Raw genomic sequence first — 21,095 nt, forward strand, 5'->3', positions numbered from 1 at the left:
CTTATTTTCACCTTTTTTTGTATTTCACTTTTATCGTGGACCTTCACTGCAGAATGAAATCAGGATCCCAATTTAACTGCTAGTGGCTAATCAAAAGATTGACACCAACTACTACAAATGAAATAGCACCCCAATGATAAGAAACCAATAATAATTGTGTTGACCAGATAAGGCGGGTACTCTCGAGGGGGGTGTGAACTCTATTGGTTAGTGCTATCCGGGATTGAACCCCATTGGCGTGAACAAGCGCTTGATCCTTTGTCACTAGTTACCACATCCACAAAGTCAAAACGGTCTATATCTTAAAAATGTATGAAACAAAAATGAGCTTTTTGGTCTTAATTTAAAATTAGCAGTGCGGTTAAGGTTAGGGTACGGGTAGGTTTTAAATCAGATTTTAATAAGATAAATTGTAGTAATAGGCGGGTTTTAGCCATGATTATGACTTTGTGGCTGTGGTAACTAGGGACAAATATCATGTCGACTGACTTCGATGTGTAAGAAAAACGTGATGCTGGTTATTGCACGGAGTTGAAAGTACGATTAAATTGGTGAGCTAGCTAATAATTGAACCAAATGGACGACTATTAAAATCAATAGTGGTTTATACGACTATTCATAAACTGTACATTGTGCCTGCCGTCACTCAAATACCATCGGTTCAATGCTGGTACGTTAGCTGGTGCTTGTCTCGTGCTCTTGAATTGCGTAGCTTAGCTAACAAGCTAATGTCAAATACAGTTTGAGACCTGGTTTGATACTTTGTTGTAATCTCTTAGGCCTTTAAGTTAACAACATAACCACCTAGCGTTAGAGTAATCTGCATCTTTGGCAGTGTTTACTTCCTATGTTATATAAATGATTCGTAGTTAGTTAATTTCCCATCAATACTGACAACGTTACAATTGACATTGTTGGTAACAAATGTTCCAAATACACCACAGATATCACATATGATAGGAAAGTTAACTAATAGGCGTGCACTTGCTTTAATAAGCTGTCACTTCTAGTGGTCGAACTTACTCTTCCACAATCAGCAGAATGTTTCAGTCTACACCACGGCGACTTATAAAATTATGTGAAATCAGTGTGTGTGCTGTTTGGTTTCAAAGCAGTAATACAGTGAGACAGGGAATTGGCAATGGCAAATCCGAAACCACGACATGGATGAGAAGACGCATGGGCCTGTTGTTATCATGGCTCCAGAGATCCGGGGTGGGCACCAGTAAAAAAGTGGCGTCTGACAATAAGAAGCAAGGCCTGCTGTCAATTTTTGCCAACCATTGCAGCTTTGTGACAGGCCAGAGGCTTCGACGCGCCTATCAGATTGGAGAGCTTTACGCAAACCTGTACTCAGAGCGAACTAGGTGGACCCTGGTAGGAAGCATATGGCGTCGACTCCAGAACAAGCACGCTTCCACGGGGAAGCTTGTGGCTGCACTGGCCGGTGTCTTCCTGTGGGAGGACGAGAAGGTCCGAGATGAAGAACTACACAGGTAGCGACAAGCTGTTACTTCCAACTCTAAATGAGAAACATGTTGTTGTGCATATAAATGTACACTGTTATTTGCCCAATTGTTTACATAATGCAGGCGTGGAATGTTAGGACTACCTTTACATCAACCTTGTCCTGTAATGTGAAAGCAGGCGGTATGCTTTGCATGTTGAGTGTTTAAAACCTGTATATACAGCAACACCAGTACATGTCGCTTGTTATGGTAAGAACTCTAACTCTGCTCACATCCAAAGGTGTGGACTAGAGCTCCAAGCTTTGGAGTCAGTGAAGAATCTGAGTGCATCCTCAGAGAAGGCTGAAGGGCAGGTGGAGACAAGCTGGGAAGTTGTCATGGAGAAGAAGAATTTCAAAGTGTGGAGGCGGCCAATTGAGGGAAGCCACTTGTGTGAATACAGAGGTAAGCCTGCATTGTCACAGATCTTTGACATCCAGAACATGCAGTAAACCTTTTCTTTGTGACTATATGGTTTGTCATCATTTCATCAACCCTTTGATGTAGATTTGCACTCTTTTCCATGTTCTTTTTTTGCCATGATCATCATCTACATGTCTGAGTTTAATCAAGGGGCTGACCCCTTTTAGTCGACTGGTCGATTGTTTGGTCGATAGGCTGTTGGTCGTTCAAGATTTCTTTAGTCGAGCAGTAGCAAAAAATAATGGTGTACAAGATGGCTGTCTGAGTGAACTGTGGAGGCCGTGGGGATGGCACTAGGGCTGTCCCTGACAAAAAATGTATCTTTGTTGACAAAAAAAAAAAAAAATATATATATATATATATATATATATATATATATCATCTTTGTTGACTGAAACTTGTCTGATTTTAAATAAAACAAATGCCTTGAGGGAGCCAGAGATCTAGATAACCAAAAGAAAAAAACTTAACCTGACCAAACTATTCTCCTGCTGTGGCTTGTGGAGATTCTGAAATGACTCTCCTGAAGTTGCCGGTAATAGGCAAAACGAGGAGTCTGCAATCTTTCTCATGTGGAATGCCTATTTATCTTACCATTTCTACCGATCTGCGTGCTAGTTATGGTTTTCATATGCACATTTTCGTGAAATGTCATTTATAATAACGTCTTCATATCTCAATCATTGTCATGTGGTTAATCAAAATTCTATCCAAATGGAAATGAAACAAGCCTAAAAAGTAACTTATATCACCATTGCCTGCTCCACAGGTTATTAGTGGTGGTGCATTAAGCCAATCAGAAATACTATCCGATCCCCAAATGGGAACATTTTATTTGCCTACATTTACGCGCAGGCCAGGTAGCCTATTGGCCTACTTGTATGCTTGCGCATCCTAACTCAACATTGCTGTCACTAAACAAAAGACAATGACTAAATTGACAAAACTCGTAAATGGAATGAAATAAACCAAAACTTGTTTCTTACAAGTGTAACATAGGTTGTGCACTCTGCAAACAATGTGTCCACTCTGACAATGATAACGGGAAGACTGGAATAATAATATTTAATGTACTAACAAATGACCGTAGCCAAAGAAACGAACATTGTAGATTGGAAATGTTAGGAATTAACGGTAAATGTACTACTGGTGATATGTAATGGGGAATTGATATACACTAACAATCAAACACAACAATTCACACAATGAAGTTATGAAACAATTAATGGACACAAATATTCGGCAGAGCGCATTCTGGAGAGAGAAGTGCATCTGGGCGCATGGTCAATCCGACGTCTGCATTGGTCATGTAGCATTTACGGTCATACAGGCTCAGCAGAAGTCAGGGCATTCATACTTCTTGCGCGTCGTGGAGCAGTGTAGAGCTGTTGTCAAGGAAGTGAGTTTTTGTTTTCTACAGGATGTACTGCCCAAAATTAGGGAGGTGCATGGCGATGTGCTACAGAGCTCGATTTGGCCTCTGCATGCCTCTGGAGGCTCTGCAATTGCATCACACCCTCGATAAGGAGCCTCCTACCACATCTTCGTGTCAAGCATAAATTGGCTTTTAGTCTAGAGCACCACAGTGGATTAGTTCACTGAGATGAGCGCATATATACAGTTGAAGTCGGAAGTTTACATACACCTTAGCCAAATGCATTTAAACTCAGTTTTTCACAATTCCTGACATTTAATCCGAGTAAAAATTCCCTGTCTTAGGTCAATTAGGATCACTACTTCATTTTAAGAATGTGAAATGTCAGAATAATAGTAGAGTGATTTATTTCAACTTATTTCTTTCATCACATTCCCAGTGGGTCAGAAGATTACATACACTCAATTAGTATTTGGTAGCATTGCCTTTAAATTGTTTAACGTGGGTCAAATGTTTCGTGTAGCCTTCCACAAGCTTCCCACAATAAGTTGGGTGAATTTTGGCCCATTCCTCCTGACAGAGCTGGTGTAACTGAGTCAGGTATGTAGGCCTCCTTGCTCGCACACGCTTTTTCAGTTCTGCCCACAAATGTTCTATAGGGTTGAGGTCAGGGCTTTGTGATGGCCACCCCAATACCTTGACTTTGTTGTCCTTAAGCCATTTTGCCACAACTTTGGAAGTATGCTTGGGGTCATTGTCCATTTGGAAGACCCATTTGCGACCAAGCTTTCACTTCCTGACTGATGTCTTGAGATGTTGCTTCAATATATCCACATAATTTCCCTTCCTCATGGTGCCATCTATTTTGTGAAGTGCACCAGTACCTCCTGCAGCAAAGCACCTCCACAACATGATGTTGCCACCCCCGTGCTTCACGGTTGGTATGGTGTTCCATGATTTTTCAACGCCGATACCGATTATTGGAGGACCACAAAAAGCCGATAACGATTAATCGGCCGATTTTTATTTTTATTTTTTTATATATATATTTTTTTTATATATATATATATTTGTAATAATAACAATTACAACAATACTGAATGAACACTATTTTTTTTTTAAATAATTTTTTAACTTAATATAATACATCTATCAATTTAGTCTCAAATTAATAATGAAACAACATGTTCAATTTGGTTTAGATAATGCAAAAACAAAGTGTTGGAGAAGAAAGGAAAAGTGCAATATGTGCCATGTAAAAAAGCTAACGTTTAAGGTCCTTGCTCAGAACATGAGAACATATGAATGCTGGTCGTTCCTTTTAACATGAGTTTTCAATATTCCCAGGTAAGAGGTTTTAGGTTGTAGGTATTATAGGACAATTTCTCTCTATACCATTTGTATTTCATATACCTTTGACTATTGGATGTTCTAATAGGTACTTTAGTATTTAACTTTTTTTTTTTATTATTGTATTATTTTACCCCTTTTTTCTCCCCAATTTCGTGGTATCCAATTGGTAGTAGTTATAGTCTTGTCTCATCGCTGCAACTCCAGTACGGACTCGGGAGAGGTGAAGGTCGAGAGCCATGCGTCCTCCGAAACCCAACCAAGCCGCACTGCTTCTTGACACAATGCACATCCAACCCGGAAGCCAGCAGCACCAATGTGTCGGAGGAAACACCGTACACCTGGCGACCTGGTCAGCGTGCATTGCGCCCGGCCTGCCACAGGAGTCGCTAGTGCGCGATGAGTCAAGGATATCCCTGCCGGCCAAACCCTCCCTAACCCAGACGACACTGGGCCAATTGTGCGCCGCCCCATGGGCCTCCCGGTCGCAGCCGGCTGCGACAAAGCCTGGGCTCAAACCCAGAATCTCTGGTGGCACAGCTAGCACTGCAATGCAGTGCCTTAGACCACTGCGCCACCCGGGAGGCCAGGTACTTTAAGTATTACCAGCCTAATCTCGGGAGTTGATAGGCTTGAAGTCATTAACAGCGCAATGCTTGAAGCATTGCGAAGAGCTGCTGGCAAACGCAGTAAAGTGCTGTTTGAATGAATGCTTACGAGCCTGTTGCTGCTTACCACCGCTCAGACTGCTCTATCAAATCATAGACTTAATTATAATATAGTAACACACAGAAATACGAGCCTTAGGTCATTAATATGGTAAAATCCGGAAACTATAATTTCGAAAACAAAACGTTTATTCTTTCAGTGAAATACAGAAACGTTCCGTAACGGGTGGCATCATAAGTCTAAATATTCCTGTTACATTGCACAACCTTCAATGTTATTTCATAATTACGTAAAATTCTGGCACATTAGTTTGCATCGAGCCAGGCGGCCCAAAATGTTGCATATACCCTGACTCTGCGTGCAATGAACGCAAGAGAAGTGACACAATTTCCCTAGTTTAATATTGCCTGCTAACCTAGATTTCTTTTAACTAAATATGCAGGTTTAAAAAATATACTTCTGTGTATTGATTTTAAGAAAGGCATTGGTGTTTAGGTACATTCGTGTAACGATTGTGCTTTTTTCTCAAATGCGCTTTTGTTAAATCATCCCCCGTTTGGCGAAGTTGGCTGTCTTTGTTAGGAAGAAATAGTCTTCACACAGTTCGCAACGAGCCAGGCGGCCCAAACTGCTGCATATACCCTGACTCTGTTGCACAGAACGCAAGAGAAGTGACACAATTTCCCTAGTTAAAAGAAATTCATGTTAGCAGGCAATATTAACTAAATATGCAGGTTTAAAAATATATACTTGTGTATTGATTTTAAGGCGTTGATGTTTATGGTTAGGTACACATTGGTGCAACGACAGTGCTTTTTTTTGTGAATGCGCTTGTTAAATCACCCGTTTGGCGAAGTAGGCTATGATTCAATGATAAATTAGGCACCGTATCGATTATATGCAACGCAGGACAAGCTAGATAAACTAGTAATATCATCAACCATATGTAGTTAACTAGTGATTATGTTAAGATTGATTGTTTTTTATAAGATACGTTTAATGCTAGCTAGCACCTTACCTTGGCTCCTTGCTGCACTCGCATAACAGGTAGTCAGCCTGCCATGCAGTCTCCTCGTGGAGTGCAATGTAATCGGCCATGATCGGTGTCCAAAAATGCTGATTACCGATTGTCATGAACACTTGAAATCGGCCCTAATTAATCGGCCAGTCCGATTAATCGGTCGACCTCTAGTTGGGATGGTGTTCTTCGGCTTGCAGAATGATGAGGTAGCCATGCTGGTTAAGTGTGCCTTGAATACAAAAAAAAATAAGAAATCACTGACAGTGTCACCAGCGAAGCACCATTACACCACCTCCATGCTTCACAGTGGGAACCACGCATGCGGAGATCATCCGTTCACCTACTCTGCGTCTCACAAAAACATGGAGGTTGGAAGCAAAAATCTCAAATTGGGACTCATTTTCACCGGTCTAATGTCCATCCCCGGATGAATCCCGGGAACATATTCTAGTCTGTGCTAGCAAAACATTCCTGTAGTGTAGCATCCGCGTCATCTTACCACTTCCGTATTGAGCAAGTCACAGGTACTTCCTGCTTTAGTTTTTGCTTGTAAGCCGGAATCAGGAGGATAGATTTATGGTCAGATTTGCCAAATGGAGGGCAAGGGAGAGCTTTGTATGTGTGTCTGTGTGTGGAGGAAAGGTGGTCTAGAGTTTATTAGTGATTTTTTTTTTTTCCATATGTGGCATGCTGGTTGAAATTAGGTAAAATGGATTTAAGTTTGCCTGCATCAAAGTTCCCAGCCACTAATAGTGCCGCTTCTGGATGAGAATTTTCTTGTTTGCTTATGGCATTATACAGCTCGTTGAGTGCGGTCTTAGTGCCAGCATCGGTTTGTTGTGGTAAATAGACGGCTACGAATAATATAGCTAGTGTGGTCTACAGCTTATCATGAGGTATTCTATCTCAGGCAAGCAATACCTCCAGTCTTTAACTTAGTGTTCAAAGTTTGATATAACAAATTCATTGATGTGATTATGATATGCTGTAGGTCAGGCCCTATTGGTCTCGTGCATGCAATGCATACATGTGTCATGGAAAGAGAGCAAGGGTTGAGGGAATAGGGAATGTTTTAACTAAACAAATTAGGGATTTCAGTAAAATAACTTCATTGATTAGACATGATTTGGAACGACAAACACCTGTTTATATAAGGTCCTACAGTTGACAGTGCGTGCCAGAGGAAAAAACAAGCCATGAAGTCAAAGGAATTGTTCGTAGAGGTCCGAGACAGGGTTGTGTCAAGGCACAGATCAGGGGAAGGGTACCAAAAACATTTCTGCAGCATTGAAGGTCCCCAAGAACAGTGGCCTCCATCTTTCTAAAATGGAAGAAGTTTGTAACCACCAAGACTCTTCCTAGAGCTGGCTGCCCGGCCAAACTGAGCAATCGGAGGAGAAGGGCCTTTGTCAGGGAGGTGAACAAGAACCTGACTGTCACTCTGACAGAGCTCCCGAGTTTTTCTGTGGAGTTGGTTGTCCTTCTGGAAGATTCTCCCATCTCTGCAGCACTCCACCAATCAAGCTTCTATGGTAGTTTGGCCAGATGGAAGCCACTCCTCAGTAAAAGGCACATGACAGCCGCTTGGAGTTTGCCAAAAGGCACCTAAAGGACTCTCAGACCATGATAAACAAGATTCTCTGGTCTGATGAAACCAAGATTCAACTCTTTGGCCTGAATGCCAAGCATCACGTCAGGAGGAAACCTGGCACCATCCCTAAGGTGAAGCATTGTGGTGGCAGCATCATGCTGTGGGGATGTTTTTCAGCGGCAGGGACTGGGAGACTAGTCAGGATCAAGGGAAAGATGAACAGAGCAAAGTACAGAGAGATCCTTGATGAAAACCTGCTCCAGAGTGCTCAGGACCTCAGACTGGGGCAAAGGTTCACATTCCAACAGGACCCTAAGCACACACCAAAATGCAGGAGTGGCTTCAGGACAAGTCACTGAATGTCCTTGAGTGGGCCAGCCAAAGACCAGACTTGAACCCGGTCGAGAGACCCCAAAATAGATGTGCAGCAACACTCCCCATCCAACCTGACAGAGCTTGAGAGGATCTGCAGAGAAGAATGGGGCACACTCCTCAAATACAGGAGTGCCAAGCTTGTAGTGTCATACCCAAGAAGACTCAAGGCTGTAATCGCTGCCAAAGGTTCTTCAACAAAGTACTGAGTAAAGGGTCTGAATACTTATGTAAATGTGATATTTTAAATGTTGTATTTTTTTTCTACATTTGCAAAAATTTCAAAGCCTGTTTTTGCTTTGTCATTATTGGGTATTGTGTGTGATGAGGGTGGGAAAAAACAACTTTAATCAATTTTAGAATAAGCCTGTAACATAATGAAATATGGAAAAAGTCAGGTGGTCTGAATACTTTCCGACTACACTGTAGTTGATTTGATTAAAACACGTAGGATGTGTCTATATATGGAAGAATACACGTTTGAAAATTTCGACCAGTCGATTTTTTTGAAAGAACCGACGTCTCATGGTCGATGAAGATTTTTATTTTGTCGGACATCCCTGGTGTCATCATTAAGACCCTTTTCCCTCTCATCTTTTCAGTTTTGGGTTCTTATAACGACGTCACCCCCCGACAGTTCTTCAATGTCCAGGTACTAAGCTAGTTTCCTTTATGCTAACTGTCTAAATTGCTAAATTAATTTAATGCAAAAAAACACATTTGTGTGCAAGAGGAAACTTCGTGCTTTTAATGAACCCTTCAAGAAATGTATTCTGTAGTAAAATGTGTGGTGTCACCTGTACAAGTGACTTGTGTGTAGATTCAGCACCAGATTCCCTGTATGTTCATACGCTCCTCTTGCGTTTGAGTGTCTATGTCCATATTTAGCTCTTGTTGTCTATTTACCCAACTGCGCTTGGAGTGTAAGGTTTTTGTGCAAGTATGTAGCTCTAGGTGTTGTATGTGCGTGCTATATTACGCCTCTGCTCCTCTCTTGTCTCATGCTCTGCCCTTTGCCCCAGTTGGACACGGTGTACAGGAAGACATGGGATGCTCTGGTTCTCAAGCTGGAGGTGGTGGACCGGGACGTCAACACAGGCTCAGAGGTTGTGCACTGGGCCACACGTTTCCCTGTAAGTTTCCCCTGCCAACTCACACACTAGAAATGCAGAACTCATGCTTATCATCAAAGTCATGCACTTGTGATATGCCTCAGTGGGTTCTCTCTGATGTTACAAAGTAACATTTGTAGACTGTTGTGAGTGCTTCATGTTCTTGCCTTGCTCATGATGCTCTCAATTTGATTATTACAGATACTTGCTAGCAGGAGTTCCCAAACTATTTTGTCCCACGACCCCATTTTGATATCTAAAAAGTCTCGTGATCTCCACCAAAGTAAAATAAATCTAATTAACAGCCAATGTTTACTTTTTATTTGGGGCTATGGCAGTCAATTGAAAAACATTCTAACAGTATTTCTGATTGTACTGTCAACTTACCATCATATATTTTTTTTACGTGGGGCTATTACAGTCAATAGCAAATTAGTCTGACATAATGTCTCCTATCTCACCACCACTAATGAGATGGGTGTGGCTAGATGCACGTCGCGCCTGAGCTTCTCAAAGTCAGGGAGGTGCTTGACAGTGCGCATCTCTGCTGTCACATCCAGCCTGGATTGATATTTGGTTTTAATGCAAAAGAGAGCACTGAATCCAGTTTCACACAGAGCTGGTGAAGGGTAGGCTACCAGGAGTTTTATGGTGCTTTCACGACAACTGGGAACTTTGAAAAATACGAGGTCAAATCATGACGTCAGTGATCTTTAGGTCAGAGCTCTAGAAAGAGGCCCAAGTTTGCGAGTTGGAATTAGATGACCGTTCCCAGTTGTTTTGAACATGGCATTAATGTTCAGTTCGCACATATGCTGAGCACTTGTTGGCTGCTTTTCCTTCACTCTGCGGTCCAACTCATCCCAAACCATCTCAATTGGGTTGAGGTCGGGGTGATTGTGGAGGCCAGGTCATCTGATGCAGCACTCATCACTCTCCTTGGTCAAATAGGCCTCACACATGCTGGAGGTGTGTTGGGTCGTTGTCCTGTTGAAAACAAATGATAGTCCCACTAAACGCAAACCAGATGGGATGACATATCGCTGCAGAAAAATCTGTGTCACCAGCAAAGTACCATCACACCTCCGACTCCATGCTTCACGGTGGGAACTACACATGCGGAGATCATTCGTTCACCTACTCTGCGTCTCACAAAGACACAGCAGTTTGAACCCAAAATCTCAAATTTAGACTCATCAGACCAAAGGACAGATTTCCACCGGTCTAATGTACATTGTTTGTGTTTCTTGGCCCAAGCAAGACTCTTCTTATGATTGGTGTCCTTTAGTAGTTGTTTCTTTGCAGCAAATTGACCGTGAAAGCCTGATTCATTGTCTCCTCTGATCAGTTTGTCGTGATGTCTGTTACTTGAACTCTGTGAAGCATTATTTGGGCTGCAATTTCTGAGGTGCAGTTAACTCTAATGAACGTATCCTCTGCAGCAGATGTTATTCTGGGTCTTCCTTTCCTGTTGCGATCCTCATGAGAGCTAGTTTCATCATAGCGCTTGATGTTTTTTTCGACTGCACTTGAAGAAACTTTTCAAGTTTTTGAAATTTTCCGGAATGACTTCATGTCTTAACCTCTCTTGGGTAGGGGGCAGTATTTTGACGTCCGGATGAAGAAGGTGCCCAGAGTAAACTACCTGCTACTCAGTCCCAGAAGCTAAGATATGCATATTATTAGTAAGATAGAAAACACTCTGAAGTTTCTAAAACTGTTTGAATGATGTCTGTGAGTATAACAGAACTCATATGGCAGGCAAAACCCAGAAAAAATCCAACCAGGAAGTGTGGAAATCTGAGGTTTGTAGTTTTTCAAGTGATTTCCTATCCAATATACAGTGTCTGTGGGGTTGTTTTGCACTTCCTACGGCTTCCACTAGATGTCAACAGTCTTTAGAACGTTGTTTCATGCTTCGTCCGGTTGGAATATTATGGAAGATTTATGATAAGAACATCCTAAAGACTGATTCTATACATCGTTTCACATGTTTCTACGAACTGTAATATAACTTTTTTGACAATTCGTCTGAATTAACTGCGCGAGCACAGTGGATTTGGATTACTCGACTGAACGCGCGAACAAAAAGGAGGTATTTGGACATAAAGGATGGACTTTATCGAAACAAATGAACATTTATTGTGGAACTGGGATTCCTGGGAGTGCATTCCGATGAAGATCATCAAAGGTAAGTGAATATTTATAATGCTATTTCTGAGTTTTGTTGACTCCACAAAATGGCGGGTTTGGTTTTGTGACTGAGCGCCGTACTCGGATTATTGCAAAGTGTGCTTTCGCTGTAAAGCTTTTTTGAAATCTGACACAGCGGTTGCATTAAGGAGAAGTGTATCTATAATTCTTTGAATGACAGTTGAATATTTTATCAACGTTTATGATGAGTATTTCTGTAAATTGATGTGCTCATTCACCGGAAGTTTTGGGAGGCAAAACATTTCTGAACATTACACGGCAATATAAAATGGTTTTTTTGGATATAAATATGAACTTTATCGAGCAAAACATACATGTATTGTGTAACATGAAGTCCTATGAGTGCCATCTGATGAAGATCATCAAAGGTTAGTGATTCATTTTAGCTGTATTTCTGGTTTTTGTGACGCCTCTCCTTGCTTGGAAAATGGCTGTGTGGTTTTTCTTGTCTAGGTGCTGTCCTAACATAATCTAATGCTATGCTTTCGCCGTAAAGCCTTTTTGAAATCGGACAGTGTGGTTGGTTTATTGAGAAGATTATCTTTAAAATGGTGTATAATACTTGTATGTGTGAGAAATTTGAATTGAGATTTTTGTTGTTTTGAATTTGGCGCTCTGCTATTTCACTGGCTGTTGGCGAGGTGGGACGCTACAGTCCCACATACCCTAGAGAAGTTAAAGTAATGATGGAATGACGTTTCTCTTTGCTTATTTGAGCTGTTCTTGCAATAATATGGACTTAGCCCTATTTGGTTAGACAATCTTCTGCACACCACCCCTACTTTGTCACAACACAACTGCTTGGCTCAAATGCATTAACCTCTTAAATCTAGATGTTCCGCTAGCGGAACACCTGCACCAATATCCAATGATGGGCGTGGCGCGAAATACAAATTCCTCTAAAATCCGAAAACTTCCATTTTTCAAACATATGACTATTTTACAGCATTTTAAAGACAAGACTCTCGTTAATCTAACCACACTGTCCGATTTCAAAAAGGCTTTACAGCGAAAGCAAAACATTAGATTATGTCAGCAGAGTATCCAGCCAGAAATAATCACACCCATTTTTCAAGCTAGCATATAATGTCACAAAAAACAAAACCACAGCTAAATGCAGCACTAACCTTTGATGATCTTCATCAGATGACAACCCTAGGACATTATGTTATACAATGCATGCATGTTTTGTTCAATCAAGTTCATATTTATATCAAAAACCAGCTTTTTTACATTAGCATGTGATGTTCAGAACTAGCATACCCCCCGCAAACCTCCGGTGAATTTACTAAATTACTCACGATAAACGTTCACAAAAAACATAATTATTTTAAGAATTATAGATACAGAACTCCTCTATGCACTCGATGTCCGATTTTAAAATAGCTTTTCGGTGAAAGCACATTTTACAATATTCTCAGTAGATAGCCCGGCATCACAGGGCTAGCTATTTAGACACCCACCAAGTTTAGCACTCACCAAAATCAGATTTACTATTAGAAAAGTTTGATTACCTTTGATGTTCTTCGTCAGAATGCACTCCCAGGACTTCTACTTCAATAACAAATGTTGGTTTGGTCCAAAATAATCCATCGTTATATCCAAATAGCGGCGTTTTGTTCGTGCGTTCTAGACACTATCCGAATGGTAAATAAGGGTCGTGCGCATGGCGCATTAAGTGACAAAAGATTTCTAAATATTTCATTACCGTACTTCGAAGCATGTCAACCGCTGTTTAAAATCAATTTTTATGTCATTTTTCTCGTAAAAAAGCGATAATATTCCGACCGGGAATCTGCGTTTCGGTAAATAGAGGGGAAAAAAAGAAAGACGGGGGCGGCCAGTGCACGCGCCTAAGCCCTTTGTCCTCTGATAGACCACTTAGCAAAAGCGCTCGTGTGTTTCAGCCAGGGCTTTGAATTACGTCATTCAGCTTTTTCCCGGGCTCTGAGCGCCCATGGAAGCCGTAGGAAGTGTCACGTAACCGCAGAGATCCTTTGTAATGGATAGAGATGACAAAGAAGGCCAAGAAATGGTCAGACAGGGTACTTCCTGTACAGAATCTTCTCAGGTTTTGGCCTGCCAAATGAGTTCTGTTATACTCACAGACACCATTCAAACAGTTTTAGAAACTTTGGAGTGTTTTCTATCCAAAGCTAATAATTATATGCATATTCTAGTTTCTGGGCAGGAGTAATAATCAGATTAAATCGGGTACGTTTTTTATCCAGCCGTGAAAATACTGCCCCCTAGCCATAACAGGTTAAGAAGGGAAGAAATTCCAAAAATGTACTATTAACAAGGCACACCTGTTAATTGAAATGCATTCGAGGTGACTACCACATGAAGCTGGTTGAAAGAATGCCAAGACTGTACTAAGCTGTCATCAAGGCAAAGGGTGGCTACTTTGAAGAATCTCAAATAGACAAATCAACATTTATTTTATAACACTTTTTTGGTTGCTACATGATTCCATGTGTCATTTCATATTTTTGACATCTTCACTATTATTCTACAATGTAGAAAATAGTAAAAATAAAGAAAAACCCTTGAATGAGTAGGCGTGTCCAAAATTTTGACTGGTATTGTGTACATTTTTTTTCCTCATGATTTTGGAAATTCTCCCGTGAATGCATTTACATATCAGGCGACCCCCCCCACATGGGGTCATGACCCCTAGCTTGGGAACTTCTGCAGTATTGTATTTTATGAAGCAGAAGCGAGGTTTCCCTGAATAAGGGCTGTGTCGTAGGTCACAGATGGCAACGTGTAGTTGTATCCTACATTTTATATTGTATTTTTGATGTGTTGGATTATCTTCCCACAGTATCCCATGTACTCGAGGGACTATGTTTATGTGCGTCGCTACAATGTTGATGTGGAGAATAATCTGATGGTCCTGATCTCCAGGTGAGGGTTGACTTTATGTAAAATAGTTCTATTTAAATACAAATGTGAGGTAATTTTGTATCACTTTTTTTTCCACTCAGATGCTTGGAATCTTTTTTTATTTTTTATTTACTCTCTCTTCTCCCTTTTTCTCCCTTTTTTGGTCATTTAGAGCAGTTCAGCATCCTGGAGTCCCAGAAACTCAGGACTATGTCAGAGTCCACTCATACCAGTCCAAGATGGTCATTCGCCCTCACAAGTCCTTTGATGAGGTGAATAGAGAGGCTATCATAAGACAACAGATAATCTTACCCTATAGTGACGTATGCTTATTGTGTGCATGTTAGATTACAGTATCTGACCTTGTCATGTCGTCCTGACCCACAGAATGGCTTTAACTACCTTCTGACCTACAGCGACGACCCTCAGACCGCCTTTCCCCGCTACTGTGTGAGCTGGATGGTGTCCAGTGGTGAGCCCTCATACTCCTGGTTTCTCTTCACTGAGCTTAATGATTATCCCCAAGTGTAAACTGGATGTAGTAATTGTTAGAATATCAAACAAAAGATGTATGGGATATTTACAGGAACAGCCCTCCTTATTCAAAAGGACAGCCATCTGTTCATAGTAAATGTACGTACATGGAGTCAGATATTTCTCTGAAGCGACACAGCAGAAGTGCTTCACTGAAGGGCAGTAGGACACAAAAGGAACCATCAATTCCCAGCGATCTTTCCATCAAATGCAGCCACTGACTATGCAAAACTATTATTTACATTTACATTTAAGTCATTTAGCAGACGCTCTTATCCAGAGCGACTTACAAAATGGTGCATTCACCTTATGATATCCAGTGGAACAACCACTTTACAATAGTGCATCTAAATCTTTTAGGGGGGGGGGGTTAGAAGGATTACTTTATCCTATCCTAGGTATTCCTTAAAGAGGTGGGGTTTCAGGTGTTATTATATTATATGTTATTATATTGACCTAACTCAATGGGAGAGAGATTCTTTTTTGTTTTTGCTGCGGTAGCTGGGCTACAGTTATTGGCTGATTCTTCAGCATGACCCACAACTTGATCTGCTGGTATTGTAGCTCACTGCTTTGCTTCTTGGTCTGATTTACTTTTATCTGGATGGAGAGTCACCTTAGGTTAGAGTATTCAATCAAACCCTTTAAAAGGAAAAAAGTAGGTCTTTTGAGGTCAGCAGTCTCCACTGCCATGACTGTGGTTTGCCCTGTGGTTGTATGTTATCCTGGTCATCAGCTTTTGTCCTCCTCACTCATAGGTATGCCTGACTTTCTGGAGAAACTGCATACTGCAGCCCTGAAGGCTAAGAACCTGGAGGTAGGGATCTATGATTATGCCAGCGCCGTGAAGTCCAAGGACACCAAGCACCAGCCCAGCCAGGACCGGCTTGGGGACAACACGCGCCCTGGGCAGATCTACGCCTAAGGGACATTTTTTTTAAGCAGGGTTGGGGAGAGTAACCTGCACCTGCTCGCATTCAACGAGCTTCAAAACACAAGCTTTTGGACAAGGGGTGATGGGATATCAAATGAAGCTGGAATATACATACGTTGAAGATATGCTGTACTCGTGCTATACTGTTGCTATTTGAGTGGTTATAATGGTCACAGCCATATTGATAACATAATTGTCATGAGAAGCTTAAATTGTACCAACAAGAGCCTTTGAACACTTTGGAGGAAAGACTTCTCTTTTTCTGCCAGGAGAATTGCCATTGGAGCTTTCTGCCTTGAAACAATAGTGCTAGACAGCCAACATCCTGAGGGGAGAGGTGTCCATCATGCCTCCTTTTGTTAACTAGCTGCTACACCAACTAGCGAGACTGCACCAAAAACATTTCCCCTATAGAGATGTTGCCAAAGCATTGTTTCTCACGTCATCCACCATGTCTAGTAGTTTCTTCCAGCCACCTTGTTTGTGTTCCTTATTTGGTCATATCCGCACTGAAATAGCTCGCAGTAAAGGCTTAGCTACATGCATGCATGCATAGTTTGTTTATACAACTGAGAAAGAAGAACATCTATAAATAAACACGATGTGATACCAGGAACTCAAGGAACATGCTTTGTAGCTGAATGCCTTGGCACATTGACTTCCACAGATGAGTGAATTTAAGGGCTCTAGTGGTCTCTTTTTCACGTTATGGGATTAGTGACGTTTTTGTCTGCAGAACTGAGGTTTCTCACTTCTTTGTCTGTCACATCTTGTCTGTGTTTTAAACTGCCAGGTCACTTCTAACAGCCTTCTGAAGATTACCAGTGTCTTCCTGTCCAAGGTGTCTTATGGCAACCGCAAAATCCTCTATGGGAAAGTGTTCTTGCTGGTTTTTGTTTTACTTGCATTGCAGTTCCCCTCCACTCGTCCATGTTTTATGCCCTGATCCAAAAATTCTATAAAAAAATAAGCATGTGTGTTCTTGTCACCTAACTATCTGCTTTCCAATGGAATGGATATTTACATTATCTTGAGTGACTTACAGGAACAATGAGGGTTAAATGACTTGCTCAAGGGCACATGGACAGATGTTTTTAACCTAGTCTGCCCTGGGATTTGAACCAGCAACGTTTTGATTATTGGTCCTACACTCTTAACTGCTAGGCTACCTGCTGCCCCCATGACTGTGACTGAATAACTGTACTTTGTCCTGAGTACAAAGTTCAAAGTAATGGAACAGGCATTATTAGGACAGACTGCTTGATAGTTTGCACTACAGAGGAAGATGTTTGTTTGCTCAGCTGTTACTGTACCTTCACAGTGAAAGTAGCCTTACTTACAGTAGTGCAACACTTTTTCTATTACTGATGAGCTTTGGAAGGCACGTGTGTAGTAACATCATGTTCCCTTTGCATCCTTGTGTGTATATGTCTAATATATTTAATGTGGGGTTTTTTTTCAGTCTGATATATTAGCTAGTTCCTTCTGGTGGACCAAGGGGCATGAATGTGTGCTCTGTGGGATAGATAAACACATGTGAATTCTCTATTTACAGCCTGACAATCTGGTACAATTGGAATTAACACCGGTTTCTGTGTGATATTCATTTTTTGTCTGTGTTGCTGATATTGGTTAAAACAGGTATTTTTTGTCTGTGTTGCTGATATTGGTTAAAACAGGTATTTTTTGTCTGTTGCTGATATTGGTTAAAACAGGTATTTTTTGTCTGTGTTGCTGATATTGGTTAAAACAGGTATTTTTTTTTCAGTGACTTTCATGAATTTATGCTTCCAGTATACAGTACATGCGTGACTACAGTACATTAAACAGATTGTTGGTAGTTCACCATTACTGAGTTAGAAATGTAAAAGTGCATTAAAAACAGTGGTGGAAAAAGTACCAAATTGTCATACTTGAGTAAAAATACCTTAATAGAAAATGACTCAAGTGAAAGTCACCCAGTAAAATACTACTTGAGTAAAAGTATTTGGTTTTTTAAAATACTTCAGTATGAAAAGTAAATGTAATTTCTTAAATATACTTAAATATCAAAAGTGAAAGAATTAATCATTTCAAATGAATTATATTAAGCAACCCAGGCGACACCATTTTCTTGTTTTAATTTACGGATAGCCAGGGGCACATTCCAACACTCTGACATTGTTTACAAAATAAGCATGTGTTTAGTGAGTCCGCCAGATCAGAAGTAGGATGACCTCTTGATAAGTGCTTGAATTGGACCATTTTCCTGTTCTGCTAAGCATTCAAAATGTAACGAGTTCTTTTGGGTGTCAGGGAAAATGTATGGGGTAAGAAGTACATTATTGTCTTTAGGAATGTAGTGAAGTAAAAGTTGGAAAATATAAATGTTAAAGTACAGACCCCAAAAAACTACTTTAGTACTTTAAAATATTTTTACTTAAGTACTTTACACCACTGATTAAAAGGATGCTATTGAACTATGGTATGGGTAATTTTGTTTAATTCCTTGGGTCCCACAATGGCTGGAAGTCTATGGGTATCTACTAACATGCTTTCAGATACCCATAGACTTCCAGTCATTGTGCTGACGCTAGTTAGCGTTAGCATTTGCTAGCAAACTAACTTCCTTCATACTGGACACGGATACATAAAAATGGTATCCACAAGTTCATCTGGCTCTGGGGAAGTAGATAAATGGCCTTATTGCCAAAATCCGGAACCATCCCTTTAAAGTAACTTACTCTCATCAAGTCTGAAGATCGTTTTCCTACTTTTACCTTTGATAAACACACTTGTTTTCTGTTTGGGGGAAAAAACTGTTCAGTTAGCAGTATATAAATGTTTGAAATGTTGTGAGAGGAAATTGCCTCTAATTGAGCTTTTGTTTTGAGATGGTCAGTTGTAGAGCTACTGTATGCTGAACATAAGAAACTTTGGTTTCTATATTGAAATACTACTGTATGCAATGTTTTGGGAATGTCCACCTTGTGATTGTACCACTTTCTGGTATGCTATCACTTTTTCTTTCTAGACAACTATGTCACCTCCCGTAGGTCACAGTGGTGTGTTCTATAAACTAAATCTCTTTTTCAACATGCAGTTGAACACCTTGGATATGATTTCCAGAAGGTGATTCTTTAGAAATTGTGTGAAAGAAATTGAGAAGAAAACAAAAATCTATGAAACCAGGAAAGAAGTCGTCATTGTATGATTCCATGTTGAAATGGAGCAACTAATCAGATTCAATAAATCCATTTGAAGTATATTGTATTTTGCCTTAATCTTTGGCTACACTATAATAACTTTGATGAAAAAGCCTTTAGAAATGCTATATAATGTGTTAAATGCTTATTGAAATGCAATGTTAACAAGTAGTGAAATACTAATGTATTATAAAAAGGTTTTACAACATATCATCTTGCTCGCATGCTTTAGCTAGTGCAGTGCCATTGTCTTCCTCAGACCGCTGCACCACTCGTTAGCTAAGGCTCTGCAGCGGGCTAAGGCACTGCATCTCAGTGCTAGAGGCGTCACTACAGACCCTGGTTCGATTTCAGGTTGTATCACAACCGGCCGTGATTGGGAGTCCCATAGGGCTGCGCATAATTGGCAGCGTCGTTAGGGTTTGGCCGGGGAAGGCTGTCATTGTAAATAAGAATTTGTTCTTAACTTTAACTAGTTAAATAACATTTAAAAAATCAGCATATCCTGTCCCTTTAGGGCCCACATAACAATTTTACCTAGGAGTCATTTGTCAGTCGTGTGCTGTTTCTCCTGCAATGCCAAGCTGCTCCTTCCTGAATGTGTTTTATTTATTCCGTTAAACCTTCTTTTGTAAGATGGGTGCCACGTACCCCCAGTGGCCAGATCTGTGTTAGCCCGATACCTAAATCTTTTCAGGACACAAATGTACTTCTCTGCCAAAATGAACAATTGTTATGGACATTTAAATCTTTGCCGCCCGCCCCACTCTGACGTTCTCCTATGAAATCTTTGCCTAAACTCCTATACAGTGTTATATGTAGACAACCGATGGCTGAAGCAGGTCCAGGATGTGAAACGGTAGAAATGTCAAACCACACCATCCACTGGAAATGTGCAGTATGATAATGTATGGCATCCGTGACCTACTGAAGAGGGCACAGCCTGTATTCAAACGGCAACACGCATTCGGATCACATTGGTTTACAAGATAATTTTTCCTAGACAAAGAAAGCAAGGTTTGGTTTTTATGGCATGACAGAGATAAGTGGGTAAATAAAACGTTCTCTGACTGAGCGGGAACATGGTCAGTTCTGTTTTAGAGGGGGGAAGCCATTTCCTCATTGCTTCCATATATGATGACATCGGATGTTTTATTTGTGCTTAGACTGAATCATCTGGTTGACAAACCCAGTTGATACAAATCATAAAGCATTTTATGATACAAATGAACCATAAAAGTCTGAAGAACGTGTACCTTTGGATAAAACTTCTTTGAACATTAAAATCAGAGGCTGACAATGTTTTTGAGAGTTTATTCAAATTAGCGAATGTTATCTTAAGGTAATTCCTTTCACACCACACAGAGACTGCATAAAATACCCTCCATTGTAAATTCAGACCAGAAAACTGGATAAAAAGAAAGCCGAGTATACACGTGATATCAGTCTATATGCCCATTATCTCTGGGATTGAAAACTTGTTGGCATAAGTAACATTGTGCCAAATGACATGGTAAATTAATGTCTCAGCAGTATGGTTTTCAGAGCCAATATGTCCACAGTCTTGAGTACTTTGATACTGTAAAGTCTGACCTACTGGTGGAGATTAAGTGCCTTAGTCAAATGTGGAGACACTTGCGCTAATTGATTGTGGCCATAAATCTGCCACGCTGCAGCCAGCTTGTAGGAAACCACAAAACTGCTTTATTCACAATAATTCAATAAGTCTCTCTCCTTTTGTCCTGTCCAATCCTTGTCAATTTAACACTGACACATTCATTTCAATTTCAGAGATTCACACAGTCTTTTTGTTTAATTTATTTGGACCCACAGAAACAACGTACTTGTCAGAATATAAGGGGTTAAAAAATTGTCCTTCAAATCAAAAATGGCTTCAGATCTTACCCAATGGAAAATG

General features: G+C 40.6%; 1 protein-coding gene across 2 annotated transcripts; it reads left to right on the plus strand.

Moving 5' to 3' along the window:
- Positions 1 to 379: 379 nt before the first annotated feature.
- LOC100380539 (StAR-related lipid transfer (START) domain containing 7) lies at positions 380 to 19,237 on the plus strand. Of its 2 annotated transcripts, XR_006757491.2 has the most exons (9): positions 380 to 1,496; positions 1,750 to 1,913; positions 8,912 to 8,961; positions 9,332 to 9,442; positions 14,463 to 14,545; positions 14,697 to 14,796; positions 14,912 to 14,996; positions 15,817 to 17,633; positions 17,672 to 19,237. XR_006757491.2 is itself a non-coding variant. In NM_001173824.1 (8 exon segments), coding segments are annotated over 8 exon segments (1,215 nt in total). In that variant the 5' UTR covers positions 515 to 1,041; the 3' UTR covers positions 15,984 to 16,608.
- The last annotated feature ends 1,858 nt before the right edge of the window (positions 19,238 to 21,095 follow it).

This window comes from Salmo salar, chromosome 01, assembly GCF_965601325.2.
Source record: "Salmo salar chromosome 01, fSalSal1, whole genome shotgun sequence".
NCBI lineage: Eukaryota > Metazoa > Chordata > Actinopteri > Salmoniformes > Salmonidae > Salmo > Salmo salar.